Source organism: Cupressus sempervirens, chromosome 6 (genome assembly GCF_028749045.1).
Source record: "Cupressus sempervirens isolate cs-2001-9-10 chromosome 6, ASM2874904v1, whole genome shotgun sequence".
Lineage (NCBI taxonomy): Eukaryota > Viridiplantae > Streptophyta > Pinopsida > Cupressales > Cupressaceae > Cupressus > Cupressus sempervirens.
This window is the reverse complement of record NC_143123.1, coordinates 408,983,272-408,997,672: the sequence shown is the minus strand read 5'-3', so window position 1 is coordinate 408,997,672 and position 14,401 is coordinate 408,983,272. Positions and strand designations below refer to the sequence as shown.

General features: G+C 33.4%; 1 protein-coding gene across 1 annotated transcript; it reads left to right on the top strand.

Annotated features, from left to right (window-relative positions):
* The first annotated feature begins 1,029 nt into the window (after window positions 1-1,029).
* On the top strand, window positions 1,030-1,809 carry LOC149552796 (uncharacterized). Its single transcript, XM_089789812.1, has 2 exons — window positions 1,030-1,340; window positions 1,437-1,809. Exons 1-2 carry the CDS (start codon window positions 1,190-1,192, stop codon window positions 1,634-1,636), a joined length of 351 nt encoding a protein of 116 aa, XP_089645938.1. The 5' UTR covers window positions 1,030-1,189; the 3' UTR covers window positions 1,637-1,809.
* The last annotated feature ends 12,592 nt before the right edge of the window (window positions 1,810-14,401 follow it).

Below are 14,401 nucleotides of genomic sequence, written 5' to 3'. Positions count from 1 at the left end.
AGACTACTTTGAGGGGATAATCTTCAACATTCAAATTAAAATATCTAAATTCAATATGAGATGATAAGTTAATATAGAAGCTTATTATCATCCTTATCTATATGTTTCACTATTTAGGAACTTGCCATTTCATCCTTCTATATAATGTTGATGAAAGTTGCTTTCATCACTTAATATAGTATTAGAATAATTCAATTATTGGGTTTTCCTCCTCCTCCTCCTTGTAGTTAAAGTTTCATAGATCTTCCTTGTGCACAAATACCTTTTGTTAGAAACTAAGGTACACCAACACAACTGAGAGTGGGGGGCGGGGGAGGGGGGGGGGGGGTCGAGGGAATCAATTGTGTGCTTAAACAATTTAAATTAACTTTATCAAATCCAAATCTTATAACTAATATATGCAAGAACCAAAAGATAGGAATCATGCACAATTATAGAAGATTTGTTAAGTAAGCGAAATCCTTTATCAGAGAGAAAACCCCAATGGGAATGATGCCCACAAGATGATGTACTAGTATGAAAATTCCCTGGTAAAGGATATGGCTCTATTAGAAACCAATTACATATAATCAGTACACGTGAGTCCTTGTTAGGAGACTTTGAATCCCTTCTAGAAGACTTCACCTCTGTTAGAAGTTGTTCCGATTCTATTAAGAGCTGATAAAAAGTCAACTGAAATTAGAATGTGTGTCTACTAGTTCCTTTCTTCTAACTACCATTTCTATTTACTTTGGTTAGTTGAGTTCTTCCTGAACAAAGAAAAATCATACTTCATTCTGAACTAAAGGACACGAGAAACCAAATTGAATATTTTTACCATCTACAACATTCATTACAACACACCCAACTACTAAATGTGCAAGTTGTGCCTGCTTACTCTCGTTTTAGCAACTCCTACATCCTAGTGCCATATGGTCAAGAATCGCTTTTCCTTGTGCCGAATTAAAAAAGAGACCTGGTCGTCCGACTCCCATGTAAGTTTGAAAAAGCAGCACGTCCAAATAAAGTCCGCATTATTTTAATGAGAAATCTCCCTCTTAACATCATCCATGTCCAATAATTCCTGCCCAACGAGTTAAATCAGTCGCGTGGGTTTCGTGAGAATCGAGACATTAGATACGATGATAAATATGAATTATTGATATCAACTCATAAACAGTGCACTTGGAATGCAAAGTAAGTTTCAATAATGGTGAGGACAACAACTAGTGCAGGAATTGGAACACTCGCGGCCATTGCGGCGCTCCTCATTTTAGGCCGCCATTACAAAAATCTGGTCGTACCCAGAAAACTTATAACTTCAACAGCATCAACAACCATAAGATCGTGTCTTTCTTCAGGTAGGTTTTAAAATTTCTTTAATCTCCTCCTCCTCCTTCCACTTCTGCATAAGTGCGAGCCTCTTAATTTTCTTGTTTGTTTGATATGTTCTCCAGAGAAAAAGAATAAAAGGAAGAAAAGGGTCCATTTCGCAGCAGATGTTGTGGAGCCTCTTGACACTGGTGGTGAAATATACCGTCCGGCCAAGACTACTTGCCGGCCTGAGAAAGCAGAGCACAACATTCCAGCGAACAGAGTTGCTCTCTACAGTGGAATTATGAGATATCGTGCACAGCGAGCTTCCCTCTACCACTAAATAACATTTGTAATTCGAAGATCATATCACTTTAAATTCTGTGAAAATCTGTCATGGTATGTTAATTTTGGTATTTTTGTAGAGATTATTTGGGCGCTATTGTACGGCTATTAGTACTAGAGTTGTATATTATTTGATTCATAAATGTATGTTGGCGATGTTTGTGTTTTGAATCTGTTTTGGGTACAATCTTTCATCTCATTTTGTATTCTGTTTTGGGTATGTTTTAATTTTTAGTATTGGGTATGTTTTAATTTTATTTCTTTTGGTTTAAAGTTTTCAATTAGTTTGAGTTCTTTGTGAGTCATTCAACTTTACCAATAGACTAAAGGTTCTTTGACAATCTTATCAGATTTTTATATTCTATTTGCATTAAGAGTACAAATTTCTGATTTTGATTATGTTTTTTATATCAATATTTTAGATCACACTCTGTAAAATCTATCATCAGAATAAAAGTCAAGAGTATGTAAAAATCATGAATAAATCAAAGAATGTGATCCAAAACATTACTAAAAGTCCCAAAAATTCATACTTTTAATGTAGAATCTTTGACAATTACTTTAAAAAGTATATAACATTCCATTCACTTATTTTGTTGCTTTCGTATTTTTGATAATGTATCATACAGTTCAATCTTAAATATCAAAAAAATAAATTCACACAATGAATACAATAAGCTATGGGCAATATAGTATATAACATATTATTATACTCATCACTTGAATTTAATCATGACATAATTTTTAACATATACATATATGTTTTAATAATATAATATTCAATTATATAACTAATAAAATGGGCACACAGTTATCTTCACTAAATGAAATTAGCTCAGCAATTCAATTATACAAAGCAAAGAATGTGCTTATTTCTAAGAAATGAATTTACCAATTTTACCATACATGAGAATCTTATTCAATGTAATCAATGAAACCACGAGCTTAAGCATACGAGGAAGCTAAGAAACAGTCAACACTGTATTTTTGTCATAGTGAGACTTCCTACATAAAATTGAATGTCAAAGTTTCATGAACTGTTGTATTTAAACAGTCTGCTTTCTTCACTGAAGGCTAAAGATGAACAAAGACAGAGATGAACAAAGACAGAGATTAACACAGCAGAAAGCTCAGGAAATGAGCGCTGAGAACTCCAGGCCCAGGAAGTCTATTTATAGCTGAATGAATAATAAATTTACAGATCTTTCTAGAGATAAATTTGGTTGTATATTTAATGAGAGTAGTTGGAAGTTGGAGAGATGGCCGCAACTCTAGAATCATCTTGGTCGGTGCCGACGGTGTAATTAATTTACGTTGACATCCCCCCTAAATTAATTACAATAGCTATACTAAAATCTACTATCTAAATATCCCCCCATAATCTATATATGATGGGTCCCGGCCTAAAGCCTTGTTAGGTACCCATTTACAATCAGTTATCTCCTAAATACAATGGTTGGAATTCATAAGAATCCCCCCTGAATGACAACCAAGAGATAATTATGTTACTGCTCTTAAGCCCAAAAGATGTCGAAGATATACAAACTTTGCTTCACTTAAAGCCTTGGTGAATAAATCAGCAATCTGGTCTTCGGTCTTGCAATATTGAAGATGAATCACCTGTTGTTGGAGGAGATGCCTGATATAATGATGATAGACTTCAATATGTTTGGTGCGAGCATGGAACACTGGATTCTTAGACAATGATATGGCACTTTGATTGTCACAATGAAGTAGAGAAGGCCCTGCATGATGTTGCTGAAGAACTGATAGGATAGCTCGTAGCCAAGTGATTTCTTTTGCTGCTTCATTTGCTGCAGTATATTCAGCTTCTGTAGTGGATAGAGCTATGGTAGACTGCTTTTTACTGCACCAAGAAACGGGACCTGCACCAAGATAGACAATATAACCTGTAGTGGACTTACGATCATCAATGCATCCTGCCCAATCAGAATCTGAATAGCCAATAAGGGAAATATCTCCATGAAATGAATAATAGATGCCCATCGTTAAAGTCCCTTTCACATATCTTAGTATTCTTTTAGCGGCTATCCAATGTGGGACTTTAGGTGAGCTCAAAAATCTGGAAACCACACTAACTGCAAAAGAAATATCAGGACGAGTGTGTGTTAAATATACAAGACTACCAACCAATTGCCTATATAAGGTAGGATCAACATCTTCACCTTCCATGTCCTTGCTTAATTTCAACCCCGGAGCAATTGGAGTAGATACACTTTTACAATCTGTCATTTGAAACCTCTTCAATATGTCTAGGGCATACTTAGTTTGAGAAAGATAAAGTCCATCATCCTTTTGCCATAATTGTATACCAAGAAAATAGTGTAGAAAACCAAGATCTGTCATCTCAAATGTATTTTGCAAGCTTAACTTTATGTTATTTATTTTATCCATGCTATGTCCTGTGATAATAAGATCATCGACATAAAGCACAATGATTATGATATCACCACCAGCAAATTCCTTTACATACAAATTTGGATCATGAGGACTATTATGGAAGCCTTGAATTTGAAAATATTCATCAATTTTAGCATACCAAGCCCTTGGAGCCTGTTTGAGACCATATAAAGACTTCCTTAATTTGCAAACCAAATGTTCTTTCCCTTGTATTTCAAATCCTTGTGGCTGAGTCATATAAATCTCTTCATCAATTTCACCATTCAAAAATGCATTTTTAACATCCATTTGGTGTAAAGGCCACTTAAAATGAGCTGCTAATGCTATAATAACTCTGACAGTACTAATTTTTGCTACTGGGGCAAAAGTTTCTGTATAATCTATCCCTTCTTTTTGTGAATACCCTTTGGCTACAAGTCTTGCCTTATGTTTCTCAATACTCCCATCTGACTTGAACTTGGTCTTATAAACCCACTTATTGTTAACCACATTCTTACCTTTTGGCAACTCTACCAATTCCCAAGTGTTGTTCTTTATCAAGGAATCATACTCATTTTTCATAGCTTTTTCCCATTCATGTTTTCCTTTGGCCTCTTCATATGCTTGAGGATCATTAGTTTTCATTATGGTGGTCATTAGAGCATAATTAATTTGATGAGTCCTTTGATAAATTTCTTGAATACTCTTGGTCTTTGGGGAAGGACTAGATTCTTCATTCATGTCAAAGGGTTCCTTTTCACCAGTTTCAAAATCATTAGGATCTTCATGATTCTCAATGGCCACGTTTGGAATAGGAGTGGATATTGGCATATCATCAAACCCTTCATTAAACTTGACATCCCTACTTGTAAACACATCTTCCACACTAGGATCATACAACCTATATCCTTTCCTTTGGTCATCATACCCCACAAAGATGCACTTAATGCTTTTCTTATCAAATTTCTTTTCTCTTATCTCATCCGGTACATGGGCATAGGCTTCACATCCAAACACTCTAAAATATTTAACATTAGGTTTTCTTCCACTCCAAGCTTCTTCAGGAGTAATGTTTTGCAAAACATTTGTAGGAGATCTATTCAAAACATGAGATGCAGTATTAATAGCTTCAGCCCATAAAGACAAAGGAAGATTCTTAGATTGTAGCATACAACGTGCCATTTCCACTAAAGTCCTATTCTTCCTTTCAGCAATACCATTTTGTTGAGGAGTATATCTATTAGTCATCTCTCTTTTGATCCCATGAAGATCACAAAATGATTTGAACCTATTGTTTACATATTCTCCACCATTGTCAGTCCTAATTCTCTTAATCTTATTTCCACTTTCATTTTCCACAAGAGCTTTAAATATTTCAAATTTGTTAAACACTTCATCCTTTTGTCTCAAGAAATAAACCCAAAATTTCCTTGAAAAATCATCAATAAATGTCAAGATATACCTAGCTCCTCCCTTTGATGTTGGATTCATAGGACCACACAAATCACTATGGATAAGTTCTAGACTTTTCTTTGCTCTCCATGTAGACCTCTCAAAAGTGTCTCTATGTTGTTTACCAACCATGCATCCTTCACACACATTTGTTTTTAATTTTATCCAAGGTAATCCATCAACCATATTCATCTTTGAAAGCATAGCCAAACTTTGATAATTTAAATGACCATACCTTTGATGCCATAACTCACTTAAGGATGGTTTTGTAGTGATATAAGCCTTCTTAGCAACACTAGCTTGAAATTTATATAGTCCATCATTCTCAACTCCTCTAGCAACTATTTTGTATCCATCATTAATATTCTTGATTAAACACTTATCTGAATAAAACTCCACCTTATATCCATGTTGAGTTATTTGACTCACTGATAGAAGATTTTTAGCCAATCTAGGTACAAAATTCACATTAGTTATCTCTAAATTTTTACCATCATTACCTTTCATTGAAATTGTACCTATTCCTTCTATGTCATGTGAACTATCATCACCAAGAAATATTTTTGCACCTCTTGTTGCTTCTAAAGAGCTAAAAATATTTTTGTTGTGAGTTAGATGTTGGCTAGCTCCTGAATCAATATACCATGCATTACTTGAATCACCTTGAGCAGCCAAAGAAGCTATCATTATATGATGATCACCCTCTTCTTGAACAAAATTTGATTGCCTTCTTTGATTAAATCTCTTTTGCCATTTAAAACATTGATCACTTTTATGCCCTTCTTTTCCACACTTGAAACATTTGATAGTATTTGCTCCTTTGAGATTATTATTGTAATTTCTCCCTTCATTTTGTGGCCTTTGATAATTTTTCCTATTTTGATTATCTCTTTGTTGAGACCATTGTCTTTGATTATTTCTATATTGATTCCCTTGATTAGGTCTTTGATTTTGATATGTTCTTTCTTGATTATAATACTTGTATTTCCCTCTAGCTACAAATGCTTGACTCTTGCTAGACTCACTTGTAAACTTGTGAAGCCTTTCTTCTTCATTTAACAAAGCACCATAGACTTCTTGCAATTTTATATTTTCAAATTTTTCAGTTAATTCTAAAGTGCGAATGAAATTATTATACTCCTCTGGAAGACTTTCAATTAAAAATTCTATGATTTCATCATCTTTGTACTCAACCTTCATCATTGCAAGCTGATTTCTTAAGTTTTTCAATCTAGCAATATGATCATTCATGCTATCTCCTTCTTTCATTTTCAAATGAGTTAATTGCCTCTTAATATCCATTGCTTTTAACTTACTTGTTCTTTCATACATTGTTTGTAAAGTTTCCCATATTGCCTTTGTTGTTTTTAAACCTTGAACATGAGGCCTAATCCCTGGACTAATTTGCCACAAAAGTGTAGCACGTGCATTCATATCTTTTTTATTCCATTTATTAAGTTTATCTTGATCCTCAGGTTCTTCTTCTATGACTAGTTCCCATAAATCTTTCATTTGTAAAATTAACTCCATCTCACATTTCCAATTAGCATAATTTGAACCATCCAATTTTTCACTAACCACAAGATTAGACATCTCACCAGCCATAGTTAATTTTCCAATCAATTACCAACACACATGCACATAATCATAGAAGCATCAAGCATCTAGCAAAGACCACGCCTTGATATTGGCCTTCTTATGAACCAATCAAACAAGGATTTTAAAAAAGGTTTATCAAATTTGTCTTTTCCACACAAATTTACCCTCTTTCTATAACTCTTTAACACATCCACACAACTTGAAGCACGCAAAAAAAACAATAAGCATTACAGCCCCACACAACACTATACTCTTTTATCCTGCAATACGTACCTCTTTGACCAGTAATAATTTCTGCTCCTCCAGGAATGGCTGCAACAGATCTTGTTTTCTTCAGCACTTTATGATGCCAACTTCAACAATGCAAGGAAACACTTAACTCCAATAGCAGCTTGTAGAGCATGTAGATTTATAACAGCAATCTCCCTCAATTCACATAGCAAAAAAAAAAAAAAAAAAAAATCACCAATCAAAGACTCGATCCCCTTATCCGATACAGGGCATCCCTTAATACAAAGCTTCTTCAAAGCAACACACTTAGCAGCAATGCAACTGATCTCGATATCACCAATTGTATCACTACCACAAAGAGCCAACCTCTCCAAAGATAGGCAGTTGGAAGCCAAAAGTCCCAAACTCGTAGCAGACGGATTCAATCCAATCAAAACTAACTCCTGCAAATTCAAACACCGCCTTGCCACCGCACTGAGAATAATGAGGGAGAAGAGAATGATTCTTCTGAGGGGAGTGATGAGAGTGAAAGTGAATCCACGGATGACGAGGATTCAGCACTGCGACATTCAAACGCTGCTCTGATACCATGAACAAAGACAGAGATGAACAAAGACAGAGATTAACACAGCAGAAAGCTCAGGAAATGAGCGCTGAGAACTCCAGGCCCAGGAAGTCTATTTATAGCTGAATGAATAATAAATTTACAGATCTTTCTAGAGATAAATTTGGTTGTATATTTAATGAGAGTAGTTGGAAGTTGGAGAGATGGCCGCAACTCTAGAATCATCTTGGTCGGTGCCGACGGTGTAATTAATTTACGTTGACAAAAGAAAGCTGATAAGTCAGATGGTCAAATCTTGTAAAGAGTCAGCTATTTTGTGAAGTATGTCCACAGGAACTTCTAGTTATAAACAGATAAGTCAAGATATTAACATTTCGGCTCATTGTTAAAATAGATCTGCCAAACTACGAGGATAAGAAGACAATGGTATCTTTATCATTATTTTATTTCTATTATATTATTATTATATATTATTTTATTTATATTATTATTATTATTATATTTAGTTTCATAGAGGATAGCGGCAGAGTGTAGTTTGACGTTTTCCTGATTGTTCAAATTAAACAATGCGTATAACATTTTAATAAAGGTCGTGTGAACCATTTGTGAGGACTGACTTTTCCTGTCAACGTCTTCGTTCCCGTGATTAACATCACCTCTTTATACACACACTTATATATACTTCACTATTTATTTAGTGTTTGTTCTTTCCTAACAATTTACTTATTTAGCTAGTTTTCTCTCTCCCTATGTATTTTCTATTTCTTATATTGTTGTCTCTTTTATTTGGTGTTTTTAATTGTTTGTCTTGGGTTTCGATTTCTCTTTTTTTGGTTCTCCACTTTTTGACTCTCTTTGACATCTTGTGATCTAATGTTGACCTTTCTCTCATCTCTTCAAACCTCATTTTTAGAGAGTTGTCGTCTCCAACATATTTCATTTTCTTCTTTTGCTTCTCTATTTCATGTGATAGTGGATCCTGGTGTGTCATCCGAAATGTTACTGAAAAAACTCTTACACAATCGATTCTAAAGTAATAATTGAAAAACATTTGCATTCATTCATAGAAGCTATAAGCGAATATTGTGAATTGTACACTTTATCTTATAAGCCAAGGTATCATCACTAGGAGAGAAGATCATTTTGCCACCAATAACACCTAGTTGAATATATGATTAAATATATAGAAATAAACATTCTACATTTCCAATATAACTAAAAAATTCTCTGCATTATCATGGCCCATATTGAACATTTAAAAAATAACATCCATCGTATAAATACACTAAGACATTGTATAAATAAAGAGTGATGTTAAGGAAATAATATTTTTCTTCCAAGCATTTTTGTTAATTAAATGATATTAATTATAAAAATTATCTATTTATTCTCACAATAATCTATTGTTAAATATACTATAATATTGAGAGGAGGGAGTAAATTATTTTTCAATTTTACATCTTGAAATCATTAATACCATTAAAATTCAAATAGTTCTTATAGTCAGTCAATATTAATGAAAAATAGAACATTCAACACAAGCAATGCATAAGAGAAAACTAAAATTACATTGAAACCATAACAAGGGAGAAATATTTGAGGCCATAAATCTCATAGTATAGAAATTATAATTTTGTTTCATGGATGCAACATATTGAAGCAACAACTCCTTAAAGTAATAGTTTTATAATTATAATCTAAACCATTACCAAAAATATCATTCAAGATGACCTCCCATTAAAGAGGATGATTAGTAGTTTAATGGCCCATCTTTTCAAAATTAGACACATCAATAACTATCAAGTTTCTACATGATTGTGGTGATTTATCATAATAGAGAACATTTTAGAATATAGAGGTGTAGGCAATCTATCATATTGCTACATGGTTGTGATCAATCATCAAATGATAAACAATCTATAATACAATTTTAGTAATTGAGAGGAAAAGTAGGAAAATAGAGTAAAGGTTAGGATAGGCTTTGAGCTAAGATACATCACTATAAACCACTTCAGTAACTATATGCATTGATTGATAAATAAGGAGAGACCCAAGAAGATGTAGCTTTCTAATTATTTTATTATGAAAAAAAACATATTTGACATGATACTTAAATAAAAAATTTGAAGCAATATGAATACACTTGAGATCCTAAAGGAGTATGGAGTGATCATTAGTATACTTTATGTGTGAATTGAGGCTTAAATGGAACTAAATGATGACCTTTATTGTGCTCCAAAAATACTATTAGAGTACATGATGCTATCTATTATGTCTCACTTTGTTAATGGAGGGGGGTTTCAATTTACTAGATACATGGTCAAGTAAATCATGTATAGATTACCTCATTCTAATTGCAAAAGGAGATCATAGTTTGATGGAACAACTAAGGTAATCTAAGCTTTTCAAACAAGTTTGGATCTACAAGTGAACACAAAAGAAACCAAATTTGATTTATTTTCTATTAAGTTAGAAAGAAACAACTTCACTTCCTTCCAAAGAAGGTTTACTAGAAATATTTTTTGAAACAAAGTATTTTATCACATATCTTAGATTCAATTTCCACAATAGATTCAGTTGGGATATTTGTAAGACAAAATATCTACAAGTGAGTGGAAAGTTTAATAGCTATCTACAAAACAAATGGACCGTTGAACTATAGAATTAAAAAATGAAGAAAAACCTTTATGAATTCTTGTTTCATTTGTAGTCATATATAAGTGTGAATTATGAGAAAAATAGTGTGTTACTTTGATGCAGGAGCATCTTGCATGGAAAAAAAAAAAAAAATGAAAATTGGAGAAATAATAAATAAATAAAAAGGGAAAAAGGAGAAAAAGAAAAAAAGAGGAATTTCTATTTTTGAGGTGCATAGGTGGCATAAAATAGAAAAATAAGAAAAATAGTTGTCATTACATTAATCGAGGTGTGTAGGTGGAAATTCTAGAAGGTTTTGGATAAATCATGTATTTAATATTTGCTGGGTGCTTAGTTTTATTTGGGTGGGAATCTAATATTTATTTAAAGATAGTTGTATTTACCTTTTATCCCACATTGGTTGTGTTTGTAATGTCTTGGGTTAGAAGTGCCTATTTAAGCAAGGCATATGAGCATTTCTAATCAAGCTCAAGGGGGAAGCTTGAGAAGTAGAAGCTAGAAAGTGTGAAAGCTTCAAGGTGTGAAGCTGGAAAGTGTGAAAGAGAAGGAGGAAGTGAAGAGTGAGTTTTCCCGAGTCTATGGACAGAGCGCCGAATGTGAGGCAGTTTACAGCAGGATTGTGATAGACTTGTGAGTGTGTAGACCGAGCGCCGAATGTGAGGCAGTTTACACTTGGATCTTGGATTAGGTTTGGAGAAGAGCTAGTGGCTGCGGTTTAGAAACGAGGAGGTTGCTTGGTGGCTTGCGAGCACAAGTTGAGATCTTAGAGGTTTCTACCAGAGTGTGGATCTGGACTAGCTTGGGTTTGGATTGGATCTTGAGAGATCTTGGAAAAATGTTATTGTAATTGCTATTGAATTTTCAAGTATAATAAAATTTCTTGTGAAGCAATTTTTTTATTGGTCTCCATATTGTTGCTTTCTTGATTGTGAGTGGGTAAGGGTGGTATGGCTCTACATTAGTGGTATCAGAGCGTACCTTCATCAAGTGGTATCAAAGCCGTACCTTCATCATACTTTGCACCCAAAAAGAATCCAACAGTATCTAATCATAACAAGCCTCAGGATCAAAACTTTAGTTCAACAAGAGATTCTTTAGGGTGACATGTATGTACTTTTACAAAGATAATAATAATCAAAATGAGGACTAGATCACATTTACTTCGTGCGAGAATAGAAATTGGACAACACAAATAAGGACACAAATTGCTTGTGATAAAGGTGTGGTTGTTCAATATGAAAATGCATCATATAGTGAAAATCCTATAATAGCATCCATATTAATTATGAGTAAAACATGAATATGGATAGCCTTACTAAATTTTTTTGAGAAGCCAAAGCATGGGAAATCTTAAAATTTTCAATCATATACATAATTAAATATGTACTACGAATAATTTAGATTTTCCGTAGTTTTTTGAAACAATTCTATTATCTAATTTTTCCTAATGTGGTACTTATTTATACCTGCTAGTAACTGTATACATGATGTCATAAAAATTATGATATTGTTATGGTAATTCAATCATGTAAATTTAGAGTCAAACGTGTTTACCCGTGTTTCATGAGTACTAGTTCAAATGATTCTATCTCTTATGAGAGTGAGCACTACAATTAACATTCACTAGTTTTGAGAGCCACCCTTAAATACCACACATTAAGAAAAAATTAAACTTAAAAAATGTTAGTCAACTTTAACTATTAAACACTTTTACCCTAAGAATAAGTCGTTAGTTTATGATGGTTACAATTGAAACTATTTAAGTGATTATTTTCCATCTAATGATGATTTTATTCAGTATGCCATTCTTTCTTTCTCATGATAAATTGTTTGTTGTGAGTCATTGGCACTTTACAAATGGCACTTTCTTGTATAGAGTTAAAAAAGGAATTTTGTGGCGTGACACAATCTGCCCATAGACGTGGCCGTCCGATTCCCATGCAAGTTTGACAAAGCAGCTTGTCCAAACTAAATAAAGTCTGCATTATATTAATGAGAAAGAATGAAGGCTCTCCCTTGTTCACATCATGCTGTCACGCTTATATTGAATTCCACCTCCAATAATTCTTGACCAACGAATTAAACCTGTTCAGTTTCGTGAGAATCGAAACATGAGATGCGATGATAACATGAATTATTGGACGATGAAAGTGACCCCATACTTTTCTGATTCAGATACCCACTTTTCAACATTTTTATAATCGACTATACAAGGAGATAAACATCGTTAATTGCCTATGCAAATGACTTTACTAACATGATCGTGCATGTGCATAAGAATATTATTTGTTTGATTCTCCACACTGAACCAAGAGCTTAAGCATATGACGAAGCCAAGAAACAGTCAACACTATTTTTTGACACAGTAAGATTTGTACCTATAGTTGAATGTCAAAGCTTAATTTAGATTAAAATATATTTTATTTAAATAGCTCTACTTAAGGCCAAAGGAAACTGTTTAACTCAGATGGTCAAATCTTGTAAAGAGGAGGGGAATAATTATTATCATATAAAGAATCTGATATTTACATTTCAGCTCAATAAACTCCATCATTTCGCACGCAGGCTAATATTTAAAACAACTCTAACAGACTTTGTATATAAGAAGAGGATGATTTTCTTTTTTTATTGGTACGATATCTTTTGTTTCTAAGTATTACGCTTCATTTTAGGTAGAAGAAATCGTGACCAAGTTCTACTGATTATTCAAAGCAAAGATGCGGTTTTTAACCTTTTGGCAAAAGCTTATAATGTGGCGACGTCTATACAGCCACGAAAATGCACTTCCTTACGAAGGAGAGGACTTAGAATTTTTTTTTTAAGTTTGAAAAAGCAATGTAAAGGAAGTGTATTTTCGTGGCTGTATAGCCACGGGCTTATAATGTGATCAAGTCCTCTTAATTGTTTAAAGTAAATGTGACAGGAATTCTTCATGCTCCTCATTAACATGCAGCCTTTACACGTAATCGTTACGTTGGGGTGGGGGAGGGTATGGTTTAATGGGTGAGAGTTATCTCTAGTGCGGATACGTTGACAATACATTAGATTCTTGTGTGATTTCAAAAAGTTATTTTATTTAAAAACAATATTATAATTAATATCAAATCAATATAGTTGTAATGTATTTAGAATGGTAATTGAAACATTTTGTTATTAAGGTTCAAAGTTCAAGGTTATTACACTCTCAACCTTTGTACTTATATTGGATCAGCGTGCTTGCAAGCTTGAACTTGTAGTGTTTGGAAACACAAAAAATCATAAATGTCGGTTATGATAGTTTTGTCAATAACAAATTTTCATATAGAATTATAATATAATAACTTGTTTTTTACTGAACATTTTATGAAAAGGATATTGAGATTAAATTTTTAGTAGTGCATTTTTATATCAAAATGATCTTTAGGTGCCATTCTACTCTGGTAAATACATGATAAGCAAGGTGGATTGTGGAGCAAAGGTTTACAAGCCAATGTCCTCAATATGCTCTAGAAAACATGATCAAAACCTCTTGTGATTTACCCAACCGTTTTGGTGTTTCCAAAATATTGTGGATGGGTTGTATGCATGTTTGACATAATCTCTCTTGGTCATATACAAAACATGGATACATGAAATTCTAGAGGAATAGTTGGATGAGTGAGACTGCCTTAAGAAAATCCTTGCACATATGACCTTTAGAAAACCTTTTATAATCCAAATTGGGCAAACCAAAGACTATATGATTGATGATCATGATCAATAAAGGTGGATGTCTCTTGAGGAGGTCGTGGAGGAATGTTTGATGCTTGCAAGGAGATTCAACATAAGATTGAAGGCTTTCCTATCTCAAGAAAGTGTAATAGAAAGATGTAGAAATGA

What these genes read in the sequence shown, in the direction of transcription:
- LOC149552796 (XM_089789812.1), top strand. Translation starts at nt 1,190, where the DNA reads ATGGTGAGGACAACAACTAGTGCAGGAATTGGAACACTCGCGGCCATT. An exon ending in AAGATCGTGTCTTTCTTCAG is followed by an intron (nt 1,341 to 1,436) that starts GTAGGTTTTAAA and finishes TATGTTCTCCAG; the next exon opens with AGAAAAAGAATAAAAGGAAG.